Below are 15609 nucleotides of genomic sequence, written 5' to 3' on the forward strand. Positions count from 1 at the left end.
TTCATTATGTAGCCAGGAAAACAGCTGCAATATTTTTGTCTTCAATCTGCATGGAGTTTAGCTTTAAAAGATTGCAGAATCATCGTCTCTGCAATCTTTTAAAGCTAAACTCCATTCAGATTTAAGACAAAATAATCCTTTTAGGCTGCTTTCACACTGGAGCGGGCATTGATGGTAAAACGTTGCTATTTTTGGCGTCGTTTTTGCGGAGGTTTTCGGACGCTAGCAGGGTGCATTTCAACCCTCGCTAGCGGCCGAAATGGGGTTAAAACGACCCGCAAAGCAGCAATTTGGTGGTGCTGCCCATTCATTTCAATGAATTTCAAAGATGCTGCTTGCAGAAGTGGTGTGTTTTTTTTTTTTTTTTTTTTTTGTGCCCTGCCAGCCTATCGCCTTCTGGCTTTCACACTGAGACTGCAGGGGAGCTGGTTTTTCAGGCGCTTTACAGATGCTATTTTTAGCCCAAAAATGCCTCCAGTGTGAAAGGGGTCTTTGCTTTAAAAGATTGCAGAGCCAATGACTAATTTATTTGTGACTCAAAGCAGGAGTGATTGACAAACCCCTATCTGCAGTTAATCTTGGTGTTTCGTACACAGCTTCTCGTATTTCAGGTTGTCACAGTTGGTGGTGGAAGTTGCCCAACCAGGCACACACAATCCAAGTATGATTTCTGAAGTGTGAATGAGACTCCCAGATAATCGGGATGATATCAGTGGCCTAGCATGGAGTTGGAACCAAAAACTCCTAGATAGAAGGTTTGATTTACTAAAACTGGAGGGTGCAAAATCTGGTGCAGCTGTACCAGGAAACCAATCAGCTTTCAGGTTTTATTGGCAAAGCTTAATTGAACAAGCTGAAGTTAGAAGCTGGACGATTGGCTACCATGCACAGCTGATTTGCACTCTCCAAACTCTAATTGAACCCGAATATAAAATGGTGTGTATGGGACTTTACACTCAATTTAGATTTTCTGCATGGCCTGCCTAATTGCATACAAAACTTTTAAAGTTTGACCTCATGTTAATTATGGTTTTGGTAAATCTGAAGGCAAAAATCTGCAGAAACTCCAATAGTGTGTATGGGGCTTAAGTGTATAGAGCCTTAAGCCCTGTACACACGATCAGAAAATCGTACGGAAAATACCGCTTTCTAAGCGATCGTACGATAATCGGTTCATTAGTACAGGGCTTTCGAGAGCCAATCATGACCGTTTTTATTATTCTATCGAACGTGCATGAGATTTTTTTCGTTTTCATCAGTACAGCTATCGTTCGAAAATGCAATACTAATGCATTACAACACATGACATCACTTCCGAATTTTTTTTTTCTGTCTTGCAGGAATTTTAGTGACTTTAGTAAACTCATCAGATTCAATCTGAGATTAGCATGCAATAACAAACGGATGATCATTCGTCCGATAATCTCATCGTGTGTATGGGGCATTAGTGGCCATATGTCTGGTAAAGCGGCCCATAGCAATAGTAAAAAGACTAAATAAAAGAAAATTAAAACTGGGCATTGGAAGCAGATCTCTAGTCAGTGGGGACAAAAGTGGTGGCGGCAGAAAAATTGAAAAGTTCTGTAGTTTTGCCGCAGACCTTGTCGTGTAACACACGGCCTGCATTCTTTTATATCTCCTGCCACAGATTTGATCATTCGGAGGCCTTGAGTCTTCTAAACATAACTTGTCGTTTGGGCCCTGATGAAGGGGGCCTTCCAAAATGCAGTAGCTGCCTGTTGCATTTTTGTGGAATCAATAAGACTTTGAATTCTTAAGATGTTGCTGTGGTCTTCTTAGGCTTCATGTACACTAGCGGCTCCTAAACTTGATTGATTTTTTTTTTAGGAGCTTTCCCCCCCAACTCCCGGTTGCACGAAAAAAAAAACTGACCGGTCGGGAGCCGCTGTACTAACTATGCAAGGTTAGTCCAGCAATCTCTCCTGCTGAGCTGTTGTGTTCTGATAGGGGGACGGCCCCCCTGCCAGTATACTGCGATTAGCGCTCTCTGCCATTGGCTGAGAGCATTGATCGAGGGTCGGTCGGCTGCTGGTTTTCCAGCATGCATGTCCAACAGAAGCTGGCCGATACAAACAGGCAGAATGTTGGCCGGTATCTTTTGTACCGGCAAATGTCTCACGACGTTCTGCCCATGTGTACAGGGCTTTAGACTCCACTCATCAAAACGTATGCTCCCTTAAATATGTCAAGATAAAAAAAAAAAAAAAAAAAATGCATGCACACATACCCATGTTTTATTCATAGACTCTGCAAATACAGAAAATTACCTGCTCTACCAGAAAAGCACTTTGCTCCTGATTTCCTTTTTCTAACGCCTAGCGTTTTTGTGAACTGAATGGTGTCAGCCCTGCCCAAATGTATTTTGCTAAACTACTGAATTCATCCCAGGCTCCTCCAAAATAAGGACTAATTATTCTGTATTGCAAGATCAGCTCTGGGAGGGCTAATTAAGGTTTTTGAGATAACAGGATGTGTGCACAGGACAGCTGAGAATTTCTGACAACAGATATAGCCAAAGCCTTTCAAATGGTATATTAGACACAACAAAATGGAGCAAATAAGTTTGTTCGGATTTGCGTACATTTTAATACACAACGTACAACATCTTTGCTGCCGTTTCATGTTTGCCTATATTTTATACATTTAATTAAAAGAATGTATCCCAATATACCTGGAATGTGAATTTGGCACTTCCTCATAGAATAATGCAGTGAATTATAGGCTATTTAATTTAGCTGTCACCCCAAGATGTACGTGATCTCTAGAGTTTTTTTGAATGGATGTCGATCAAGATATTTTTCCCTCTATATCCTGTCATTTGGAGTTGTGCTCCTTTTGCCGAAGAACATGTCATCTGTCATCCGCTATCTCTTTTGCATCAGTCTAGTTTTTTTTTTTTTTTTTTTTTTTTTTTTTCTGTCCTTCGGACTCTGGGGAATGTTCATTGTGAAACCTCAACTCTGTCTGAATAATGGAGCTGCTTTTCATATATACATTGGAGCCGGCTTCTGCATTATGCGGGGTGTGATTGTGAGATATTCGATCCCTTAGGAGTTACACCTACAAGAGAACCTGTTTCAGAATTTTTCCTAACAAGGGCCGCATGCTGAACCATTATACCCTATGCTGCAAAGCATACGCTTTATCCCCTTTATTATTGCACATCACTGGTAAGAATTTAGTGTTATGCTGGCAATACACTTTTTCAAACCATCAATGAGTGTTAAATCGAATTATTGTACTCTTAATAGTCATATCTTCCAGATATCAATTTTACATTAATTTTTTATTTTAAAAACCATGATTGGACGTGTGTATGTGTGTGTTGTTGTGTGTTTTTTTTTTTTTTTTTTTTGTTTTTTTTTTAATCTGTCATTTTATAAAGAAACCATAATTTCAAAACTATTAAGTTCATCAACCATTCATTATCTCACTGTGTATGGCAAGCATTCGGTTTATTCTGTATAGAAATTATTATCTTTAGCACAGACAGGATATATTGGTATTAGTTCCCCAAAGGAGTTTAGAATATAAACCAAAATAACACTGAAAAAAACAAACTGCAAGACAGCAAGCATTTACCCAAGACGGTCTTGTTAGTAGAAAATATAGCAAAGTAAAGTTTGATAGGTTGCTATAATTTTGCTTAATTCAAATCATATACGATCTTTGCAATGCTTGATTTGCATGAGCCTTGAAAAAAAGTCTGCTAAAAATCCACAAAGGGAAACAACGCATTTCGACAGTGTGGAAGTGCCCCTTCATCAGAGCTTGCAGCTTTAAGATATTCTCATGCAGATGATGAACTCTTATTGGTTGAGGGATTAAAGGGACAAATGGCTATATGTCATGCTTCTCAGCAAATTTTGAGATGCGTTTGTTACAAAACGCTTGAACATTGTAGTGTGGATGACAATTCTGAGTTTACCGTTGCTGCTTTACACTTCTTTGGATGTAGCGGGTCCTAAAAGGGTTGCAAAAACCTAGTTGGGAAAGATTTATGAATGATACTAGAACTATACGCTGCAGTCTAACTTTTTCAGTGTTACATGATGGCTGCGCTTTATTTAAGCTTGGCAGTCTTGTGTACACCCACCACATACTCGAACATGTTGCAGTTTGAAAACACTGATTGCAGCTCCTTTGCTGAAGTTAACTTTATATGGGCATGAGCAACTCCAAGATTTACAAGTGTTTGTTTCGTTATGGCCTAAATCATTACACCAGTAAGCAAGAAGAGCAGTTATATTGCGAAACCTTGTCTTAAAAATGAAGCGGAGTAGGTCATCAAAGGGTACCTGTCACCCACAGGTTATTTTCAAGAATAATCTCCATCCATAATTATTATATTTCTAGGGTTCTGATGGCTTTTGTTGGCACTAAAGTGACTGTGTCGCTAGACATGAAGAAATAAGTTGGAAGCAGTACAAGAAAGTGATTAATACTTTTCTAGTGGGCTGAAAGTCCAGTTTCCACTTTCTTCCAGAATCTTTAGCATCCTTTTAATCCTTTTTACATCCCACACTTTTTTTTTTTTTTTTTTTTTTACCTTTTTTCAGGATGTCGGATGCCTGCCCAGTGTGGTTCTACATGCTGGCCGGAGGGATGAATAGTGGCCCAGAACAGTAGACCAGGCATCTGACACAGTTAGAAGCGTTGGATACACGCAGCAGCCATGACTCTTTAAAGATGGCCATAGGTTAATTGTTTTCCTTCATTCAGCCAGCAGGCCACACTATTAAGATGGATAGAGGAATCCTCCCCACGGAGTCCTTTTATTCTGACACTGGGGACTCTCCGCTTGCAGAATATACTGATCAGTTGCTGCAGCCCATGGTTGACAAGAATTTTCCAGTAAGCACATTCGATGGAAGTTGATTGCTAGATCAACTTCTGTTGAGCAGGAGTGGCCACACATGGATCCAAATTCGTTCTGTCCCTGCTGAACCACACATTTTGATCCATCTATTGCCAACTTGAGAAAGATGGACTCCTCACCCATCAGTTATGTATTGGCCATCTTCATTTACAGGGTACACTTTTTTTTTTTTTTGCTTAGCAATTTAAAATGGTCTTTTCTTGGTCCCAGTCGGGCTCCTTTGCAGCTAGTCTTAACCATTTCTAGTGCTCCTAGAAAATTCATTAGCTTAATAGTGGTCACAGCAATTGAACAGCGAAGCAGCCCTTTTAGGGATATCTCCCTACTTTAACCCCCCAGGCGATATCAGAAGCCAGTACCTAAAATAGTTTAGCGTGTATCTGGCCCCTTAAAGGAACCTAGCAAAATGGCAGAAGCCAGTGCTTGCTTGGTTTTAAAGGTGTAAATTCTAGGGCTGTCCTCTTTCCTGGCTTCATTGCCCGGTGACTAAAATGTAGGCCTCAAAAGATTAACACAAATGATGATAAAATGTTGGGGGGGCCCGATCATGCTTGCAATTGAAATTATCACTTGATGCCCCAAGATTACAATAACGTCTTGAATATATAAACTTTTTTTATTTATCCATCGTTAAAAACAGACACATGTCCATAAAAGTACAATAATTAGAGAAACATTACAAACATTCTTATTACAAGCTGATGTTTGCTAAAAGGTGCGGTTACTCTTTGGATGTATTCTGGGTCCTTGACATGAACAGCTTTTTCAGGAGGAGTTATAGACAGTTCATCTATAACAATACAATGTAATGTATTATATGGTTTACCCATAAATGAGGGAGGAAAGAAGTTTGGTTGCTTACCCAAAAGAGCAGGCAAACAGCAGCAGCAAGGATAAGGGATGCCGAAGGTATTACCTAGTGAGTCACTGACTTGAACAAGCATGCCGGATGGGTGTCCAGATTACTGAGGCTTAAATGGCTGCCTGGTTGTTCCAGGCCAGTGAATGGCTAAGTGTTGCAGCCAGTGTAAAAAAAAAAAAAATCTGTGCTGTTTATGCTGCACCCTCTAAGGCCTCATGCACACGAGACGCTGGTGGAAACTCTGCTGAACACGGGTTTTTAAAAGCTGAAACCAGTGTTTAGAAACGCCCATTTTGCCGAGTTTGCATGCCGCGTTTGCGTCTAGAAGCGTCTGCAGAGCAGAGAATGACATTTTGCGACCCAAATTTTGGGCCACGTATCTTGGGGCCACTTAGTGCTAGGAACCCCAAATTTAGATATGTTGTAGTGTTAGTCCAACTGTGTTAGCACACCAAATTTGGGGTTCCTAGCACCAAATGACCCTGGGATATGGGGCCCCAAATTTGGGTCGCAAAATGTCAAGCACTTTTCTACAGCAGAGAATGTCATTTTGTGACCCGAATTTGGGGCACCATATCTTGGGGCCACTTGGTGCTAGGAACCCCAAATATGGATATGTGGTAGTTCCACTGTGTTCGCATACCAAATTTGGGGTTCCTAGCACCAAGTGGCCCCGAAATATGGGGCCCCAAGTTCGGGTTGTAAAAAACACTTATAAACGCAACCGTGGCTAAACACGGTACTGGCGTTTAGCCGTGTCTGAAATGTGGAAAACTTTTGCGCCTGAACCCATTTTTTTGCTTTTGGAAAAACTAGGTTAAACGCAACTGCCTAAACAAAAAAAAAAAAATCCAAAAAACGAGACTGTGTACATGGACACATAGGATAACATTGAATGGGTTCAGGGGCAGTTGAAAAAAGTGTCCAACTGCCTCTGAACGTGAGTTTAACAGCGTCTCGTGTGCATGAGGCCTTAGGCTTGATTCACACCTATGCATTTTTTTGTGCTTTTTTGCATTTTGCAGATTTGAACTACAGAATGTGTTCCATAGGAAACCATGTTATATGGACTGTAGTGCAAACCTGCAAAATGCAAAAAGCACTAAAAATGCATAGGTGTGAATCAGGCCTAAGTCTTGGCTTTAAGCGGGCCATAGAGATTTTTGTTTAGTTTTTCAGGGAAAATTTGATTCAGAACATTCCTCCTTGCCATCATTGAGTCAACTCATGTTCAGAGGCCCTTGAAATTTTATCCAGACCTGCAATTTGAATGGGATCCCAGATGCATCACACAGGCTTTATAACAAGTATACTTTTTCAGAGCAAAATTTTGACTTTTGTTTAAGAAAAAATTTCCATTCTGCTCCTTCAAATTTTGTCGCTACATTTTAAAAACGAAGGTCAATTTGACCCCACGATTTAAAAAAAAAAAAATCAAACGTTACAAAGATGGAGATATTCTACTGGTGTATGGCCAACTTATAGATGTCATTTAAAAGCAGGGTTGGACAACTTTCCAAAACCAGGCAATGCTTCTTAACAATTACAGCTGGCACGTGACTTCTGAGGTCAAAGCTGGCTCCTGTTGGCTACTGAATTGGACAGATTGGCCCCAAACTAATTTGGCCACCACTTAAATGTAAATATCAACCCCAAATTTTTTTTTTTTTTTCTAGTTTTGGCTAGAGTGGGGAAGTTTGTTTTTTTTTTTTTTTTTTTTTTTTTACTTCCTGATGGGTTTTTACTGCTATCCTGGACTTGGGATGGGAATAAGTTATAACCAATGAACGCTTTTGCAGGTTCACTTTTATGAATGGCCATCTTATTTAATTGATCAGATTCTTTCAGCCGGCCTTACATTATCAATTCAGATATTTATGAGCTATGCCTCTAATCTTTATCTGCTTTGCTGCATAGATATAACATGCTTTTGCAGATTTTATGTGCAAAATACAAAATAACGACATAAAAATGCTGCGTAAAAGATAGAATGGTATGAATGGTGGCACATCTTGGCCCCTTGACAAAGATTCCCATAATAGCCTCACTGAGTTACATTACCCTTGAAGAGCTTTTCCTAAAAATGGAAGAGCCACAGGCAGTGCTGTCACCCCTTGGGGCTCATCATGTTCCGTGGTAATCCCCTCTAGTCCAAGCAGAGGAGACTTTTCTTTTCTAACCCTTCCTTGCTGAATAGATCTGAGAGCCGTCTGATTTGTAGAATTCTATGGCACTGTTCACCGTGTTTCCCATTAATTATGGCTGGCATCACGGGCTGATAACTTAATACAAAAACACTGGTTGTGTTTGTGTGTCCTGTGGAGGTTCACACATGCTGGGCATTATCCCAGTGCTTTTATTTCATTTATGTGGAATTTACGTGTGTCTGACTTTTTATTATGCGTGTTTAGTAATGTGTTATGTCGTCCAAGCTGATGAGAAATAACCTCTATCGTAGGAATGGAAGACGTGCTCTAGTCAAAACAGAAATGAGTAAATATGAATGTGAGCAATTTTAGCACCCTAGGCCTCCTAACGTGAGAACTTTAAAATTTTTCACTTTTTAATAGTATCCTTGTCCCCACTGGGAAATTCAATTTACAGAGCAAGAGTGTAAGTCTTCCAATGGTTAATCCTTTTCCTGGTGTCAACTGTTAAAGATGGGAGTTCCCCTTACTTTGGGGAAATTTCCCACCACCGCTTCCTATCATCATTTTGACCTGTAGGAAGTGAAGAACTTTTTTACAGGAAGGTACAGACAGGAATTAGATGTTCCATTCAATTTTAGTTCTGGGTCCTACTTGCAGATTGTTGCAGACTGGATTTTGTTTTTGGGGCTTGTTTAGATTTTCAATTGTAGGGAATTAAAACTTGTGCCCCCTAAACTCCTTGAACTGTCCCCTGAACAGAGGGGTTTACATGCCACAATTGTGGTGCTTTGCTTTGTGGCCGCCACAAAAAATGAATGCTTCTGCCATGCCGGCAGTACCATGGCAGAACACAACCCATTCAAGCAAATGGGGTTGCAATGCAAGCTCCCCAAAACCATGTGCAATATCTGCAGTTGTGTTGTGGCATTTATGGGATTACCAGCAGTGAGGAGTTGACATATCTCCTCTTCACAGCTTATCAGAAGCCAGTGTGAGTGCTGTTCCCTTTTCAGAGGCAGGGCAGTTTAGATTGAAATCTAAGCTTAACCTTAACCATTTTTCTATACCCTTTGCTTGTTAGTTCTGCAGCCAAAACAGGTACTTATGTCAACTTGAATTTCAGTTGTGGCTGATATGCAATGGATTTTTGCAAAGTACAAAGAAGCATAGGGGCAAAAAAATTGCTCACCTAAACCTTTTTTTTTTTTTTTTTTTTAACCAGGCTGCCTTCTGGGTTCCTCCAGGGGTGCCTTGGCAGAATGCCTAAAAATTGCTCCCAATTGCCCAACAATTGTGTACAAGCCAGCAATGGATCAAGATTGCTTTGTGTTGCACAAAGCCAAAGGTTTTCATTGTGCAACCTTGGGCACTGGACCGGGCAGCCACCAGCATCCTAACAACTGCTGACATGGTTGGTTGATGAGGACATCGGGGACCGAAAAAAAAAAAAAAACCTGAACCTCTTTTCCTCCATACACACATTTTGTGGTGGATGGGGAAATCTCTGCTGCACTATAGGGAGGCTCTCCCACTGTCAGAGTACACAGACCAGGGCTGTAGCCGTTGGCTGCAGCAGCTGATAGAGCAGCTTTTATATGACATGGCAGTTGAACAGAAGTTGATCTGTAGAGTGGTTTTTTTTTTTTTTTTTTTTTGTTCAGCTGCGGGGTCCCGTGGATTGGAATTCAACAGCCATTATTTCCTTTCAGTTGAAGATGCTTGCAGCTATTAGTAAGACGACATGTATGTAGGGAAAAATAATCGCGGTTCTGAGTGTGGCCTAGAGTTTGTGAGCAGAGGTGTGTGTGTGTGTGTGTGTGTGTGTGTGTGTGTGTGTGTGTGTGTGTGTGTGTGTGCTTTTTTTTTTTTTTTTTTTTTTTTTTTTTTTTTCTGTTTGTTTTTAACCGGAAGGGTTTAGTTTTCTGAACAGCGTCAGTAAATCACTTTCCTCTATGACTGACCCATTTAGTTAATTGATAAGAACGCTTTAAATCTGCTATGTAATTGTGTTTTCCTACTGCATGCTGTCTTGGAAAGTAAAGGCTGCTATTGGTTATATGTCAGTTGTACGCATTTTAAATTTGACTTTTCTAACCTTGTTTAAGTGATATGATTTTATTCTTTTTCTGTTTTACCTCATCTGTATCTTGAACGCCTGGCCAAAACACAGTAAAAAGATTGATTTCAACTTGAAAGGCTTTTCCATTAAGATTTTCTAATAAAGCATAATTTGTTTGGATCCTCTTAATTGTCAGCTGGTCTGGATGGCCTCTGGCTTTGAAAAGCTTCTTGGTTCTGTTATAATGTTCTTAAAGTGTGACAGTTGAGCAGACTGACTGTATCCTCTTGAATGAAATGCATGTGACTTGAGCAGCAAAATCTTTTCCAGAAAATAGTCTATGCAGTCAAGGGGCTCCAGTAGATAACTGTACAGCTTTTGTAAAATGTTCCTTAATTTTATTGTTGTGCTTATAGGTCATTTGGGCCACACTTGAAGCCTGGCTGAAAAGCTCCTCTATTGGCAATCTCCATGTCCTGCCCTAGTTGCTAGGATGTAAAAACTGTTTGGATGCTCACTGCAAGCTTTAAGAGTGAAAACCAATAGTAGGAAAAGCCAGTTTCCTGGCACTGTCTTGAAGATGCCTTCTTTGCCAGATCACTGACCTTCTGACTAAGGGCTTGTTCACACGTGCAGGAGGGACTGCTGCCCCTCTGAAGTGATTCTGGTGTGGTTGTTTTCCAGGGGTTGGGCTTGGCCCCTTAGTTCCAGTGAAGGGAACTCTTAAGGCATCTGTATACTAAGACATTTTGGACCATTTCATGCTCCCAACCTTGTGGGAACAGTTTGGGGGTCGCCCCTTCCTGTTCCAACATGACTGTGCACAAAGCAAGGTCCATAAAGACATGGATGCGCAAGTTTGGGGTGGAGAAACTTGATTGGCCTGAGCTCAACCTGATAGAACACCTGATAAATTAGAACAGACTTTGAGCCAGGCCTTCTCAGTGCCTGACCTCACAAATGCACTTCTCGAAGAATGGTCAAACATTCCCATAGACACTCCTAAACCTTGTGGACAGCCTTCCCAGAAGAGTTGAAGCTGTTATAGCTGCAAAGGGTGGGCCAATTCAATATTGAACTCTACAGACTAAGACTGGGATGCCATTAAAAAGTTTGTGTGTGCGTAAAGGCAGGTGTCCCAATACTTTTTGATAATAGTGTAAGTCGTGGCAATCTAATAAAAAAATTGTATTATAATACAGGATTTTTATAGTAACCACCGTTTGCTCAACACTTTTCAAAGCAAACCGACTGTACAGTTTCAATTTAATACAAGAGGGCTGGGAGGGCCCTACTCATGAAAGCTTACAATCCAGTAGACAGAAGCCCAGATCTTGCAGTTTGGACCTAGCAGAAATGACAACCTGATCTCCCATCGCAAAAGCTTTTCTTTTATTAGGAAACCTTGACGATGAATGCACTCTGTATTTAGCATCCGAAAAGGGCAAAGCCCCATTAGGCAGACGCATAATGACTTAATATGCGCAGTGTTGTATTGCCGATCGTATGTCATTTTCTGTATCACTTGTGCTAAAAATGATAGATGACTCGCTGAGGCTTGCTCGTCAGCTGTATCAGTAAACCGGACACATGACCCATAAAACCGGGCAGTCAATATAGATCTATAGATAGTTTGCAATTAGCAATGGGATAGGGACCGCATTCGGTCGATGCGTACGTAAGACCGTGTAATTGTTGTGGCCGTTTTTGGTGGAGGTATGTCTCTGATTTTATGGCACCAGACTGCTGGAAGGATTTCATGGTAATGTTCCTGTATGCAGCTCTTTGTAATGTTACTACATCGTTCTGTAACTGAGCAATTAGTGTGCATTTCAGGTCTGCATAATCCGGGCCCCGGCAGACGTTCGTTAGGAGCCTGCAATCACATGCTGCTAGGCTAGAGTCAAACGCTGGATCAGTTGATGTGTTTGTGTTGGTTGCCTGGTTCCTGGGAGTTGTCTGGTACTATACATGAACATTGGTGCTTCACTGAAAAAGAGCTGCTGGTTTAAGCATGGATTAATATCCAACAGGCCTTTACCTGGAGCGCTTGCTGGTTTCCAGTCTATTCCACAGTTGCTAAATGGTTAATTAGCTTTTTGTAAAAGGGAATGTGTAGTGGTTCTGTGTTTTTACTATGGTCTGGAAAATAACATGGAAGAACGAAATATAGCTTTTAGTACAGCATTTTGCTTCCTGCTTTTGAGCCAGCAGGTGGCTCTTTTGGCTTGTTTTGGTTTTTTTTAAGACCACCGACATTATCTTTTATGATAAGCAATGCCTTTTGCTTGATGCACTGATCCTTGTGACTCATGTGCCTTGGACCGATGTCCGACAGGCAACCCTGTCGTTGCAATGTCTTGACATCCACAGTGAAGTTACTAAGAAGCAGCCTGTTTGGCCCTATGGAAGTCACTGTAGCCAGATGCAGCAGGCTTTTGCTCCCATTGCTGGTGTTTTGAGGTTCAGGGTGAGCAACATTTTGCTGCGCCGGGCTATAGAGCAGTTTTTTTTTTTCATGGGGACAGACAGGCAGCCTGTTGGAGATCCTACTATTGTTTGTCTCTAGCAACAGAATCACCTATCTGACATCAGTCTTATTCTGATGGCTCAGTCCAATGTTTTAATCGGACAAATTAAGCCTCAAAGTTTGCTGCTCTGCAATTGGCTAATCCATAGCACTCGGTCATTTTTCACTGTATGCCTATTAGGTTTTTTTTTTTTTAACTTTTTTTAACTCTTTGACTCTTCATGTTAATTTATGTCGTGTCTATAAAGCATTGAATGTGTTCTGTACTATAAGCACTCTGTTATAAGTAAATAAAAAGCTAAAGTGTCATTACCCAGAAGTCTGTTTTTTGCTTTCAGAATTGTGAATTTTATATAATTTTAACTCTTGTGCCCCGGTTATCGTTCTTGCCTGTCAGTCTCCATGGAGTTTTTAACGCCTTACTTTTCAGATTGCCATGTTTTTTAGGTCGGACAGTACTAAATACTCTCTTATTAATGGGACCTTCTTTCTCTTTGATTTTCAGCAACCCATTGTGCCTGCTCACCCCATGGCTCCTCCAAGCCCCAGCACAACCAGCAACCACAATAGCAGCAGTAGCAGTAGCAGTTCTGGTTGGGATCAGTTAAGCAAAACGAATTTGTATATTCGAGGACTCCTTCCAAACACCACAGACCAGGACCTAGTGAAGCTATGTCAACCGTAAGTATGGCTATTTATCATTGGGCTTTGTGTTATGGTCTCATTGCATTAATGACAAATTTTTCTGCAGTGTGATTGGTGGCATTTTTTTGTTGCCTCCCACTTAAAAAGGAATATGAACAAGAGATGTTTATACAGTAAGCTAAAGAAAAGCATTTGTAGTGCAGTAACCCTTAGGGCTCATGCACACAGGATGTTTTTACAGCTGCTGTTAGGGGGAGTTTAGAGGCAGTTAAAAACAGACGCCCCTATGTGTCCATGCACACATACACTTTCAGAGGCATAAGTGTTTAGGGGCAGTAGAAAAAAAAAAACAGCCTGTACATCCAGGAGTAGAGGTTGTTGAGCTGTAAACGTGAAAAATGCCAAAAGCTTTACCAAGCGTTTTAGCTTTGTCTGGCATTTTCAGGCATTTTTACATTATAGGGAGTGTTTTACTGGGGGGAAAAAAAGCCAAAAAACCCTATTTAAACACGCGGCTAACAGCATGTTTTTAACGCTGCTTTTTCCTGGCTTTCCTGTTTCTTGTCTCTGATAGGTTTCTGAGGGTTATGACTGCACAGCGTAGTTGCTCTAATGTGTTGCTTAGTTAAAAAAAAAAAAAAAAAGTTAGCCTAGATCGGTGTGTGGTCCAGTTCTATATATCTGTATTAGCTTAGCCTGGATTATTTCATTAAAAATGTTCTAAAACTGTACTAGGCAAGTAAACGCCAGACTATTGTGCAAGCCCTATGGTCTTTCCAAATGGTATGACAACCCTAAAATTTTAAATATGAGACTAAGTTGCTGTGTTTGACTTCCTCAGTTAAAATTGCAGTGCTGTAGCTATTAAAGTGGGGTTCCACCCAAATTTTGAACAATATCTGTATGTATTCTCTTCCTTGCCTAGATGCTGACATGCCATTTAAAAAAATTTAAATTGCCGTAATTACTTTTTATTTTTCTATTCTTCTTTGCACTTCCTGGTTCTCCTCCCGTGGGAGTAGGCGTGTTTCTAGCCTCTCTGACTCCTGGGAGCTAGTCTCAGGCTTCCCAGGATGCCACTAAGCATGTGCGGGAACGAGCGGTGAATGCTGGGAGCACAGCATTCACCACATCCAGGAAATAAATGCTTGTGGGCTTCAAATGCCCACAATGAAGATGGAAACCGCCTGCAGTGAATAATATAAGTTATTCTTTCTGACGAAATTTAAGACAGGCGGACATATTACACACAATATGTGAGTATGTAATGCTGAGAAGAAAAGTTTGTGAATGAACTTAAAAAAAAAAAAAAAAAAGATAGGTGGACCCCCACTTTAAAGATTCAATTTAAAGTGATTGTAAATACTCATTTAACTGCTTCAGATCTGCGCTATAGCCTAATGACGGCTACAGCACGGACCTACTTTGCCAGGAGTACATCTGTTGATGCCCTCATGTGCCCGAGCGGCCTGCAGGGCGCATCAGCGAGTTTGAGACACAACTGATCACAAAACTGAGTAAGGGGTCGATTTTCCCCCCCTTACCACAAGATCAGCTGTCAGTCACGAGGGGGGAAAAAAAGCCCATCACCGGCGACTGTGAGAGGGACATCGGTCCCAATCGAGGAGAGCTGCTGCCAGCTCATCTGTGCCCACAGTGCCACCCATCAGTGCTGCCCATCGGTGCCGCCTTATCTGTCCCCATCAGTGCCCATTGGTGTGCAGTCTATCAGTGCCACCTCATCAGCGCATATCAATGAAGGAGAAAAATAACCTTTTTGCAAAATTTTATAACAAACTAGGAAAAGCACAAGTCCGGACTGTCACTTGCAGTATTCAATGCAATCTAAAAAGAGGAACTGAAGGCCTTCCTACACTTGGATCAGAAGAGACAGTTCCGTGTTGTAGCTCAAAGACTGCACAAATTGGGTAATAAGCCCAGTAGGGTGCTAGCTCGCTCCCTACAACAGAAAAAAGCTGCAAATTTTATTGCCAGAATTAAGTCTTCGTCAGATGTATTAGTACATGAAACCTCTGCCATAGCAGAAGAATTCAGAACATTCTACCAACACCTATATCATGTCCACCAGCACACATCAGACCACGAAACTAGAACAAAACTCATTCATAAATACCCGTTATAAGCTAACCTCCCAAAATTGCCAAATGAAGCCCTAGCTGCTCTGGAGGGGGAATTCACATCTGCTGAGCTATGTGTGGCTTTAAAATCTATGACCAACGGTAAGGCTCCGGGCCCCGATGGCCTTACAGTAGCATACTATCGTTCCTTTACAGAAATTTTAATCCCCAGATTGACTCGATATGCTAATGCAATCTCGGCAGGTGGCAATTTTCGCCCAGAGACTCTCCATGCTCATATTACGATTATACCGAAACCAGGTAAGGACCCTAGTATATGTGGAAGTTACCGACCCATCTCCCTCTTAAATCTTGATGCCAAATT

The 15609-nt window shown here is 41.1% G+C and overlaps 1 protein-coding gene across 10 annotated transcripts in view; it reads left to right on the top strand.

Annotated features, from left to right (window-relative positions):
- RBMS1 (RNA binding motif single stranded interacting protein 1) overlaps positions 1-15609 on the top strand; it is a 531713-nt gene that overhangs the window by 369384 nt on the left and 146720 nt on the right. For all 10 annotated transcript variants that reach the window (XM_073634059.1, XM_073634061.1, XM_073634058.1 and 7 more), the window contains exon 2: positions 13007-13182. In XM_073634059.1, coding sequence (XP_073490160.1) covers positions 13007-13182 — 176 coding nt within the window. The remainder of the gene's footprint in view (positions 1-13006; positions 13183-15609) is intronic.

The sequence above is a fragment of the Aquarana catesbeiana genome, linkage group LG06, assembly GCF_042186555.1.
Source record: "Aquarana catesbeiana isolate 2022-GZ linkage group LG06, ASM4218655v1, whole genome shotgun sequence".
NCBI classification, from domain to species: Eukaryota; Metazoa; Chordata; class Amphibia; order Anura; family Ranidae; genus Aquarana; species Aquarana catesbeiana.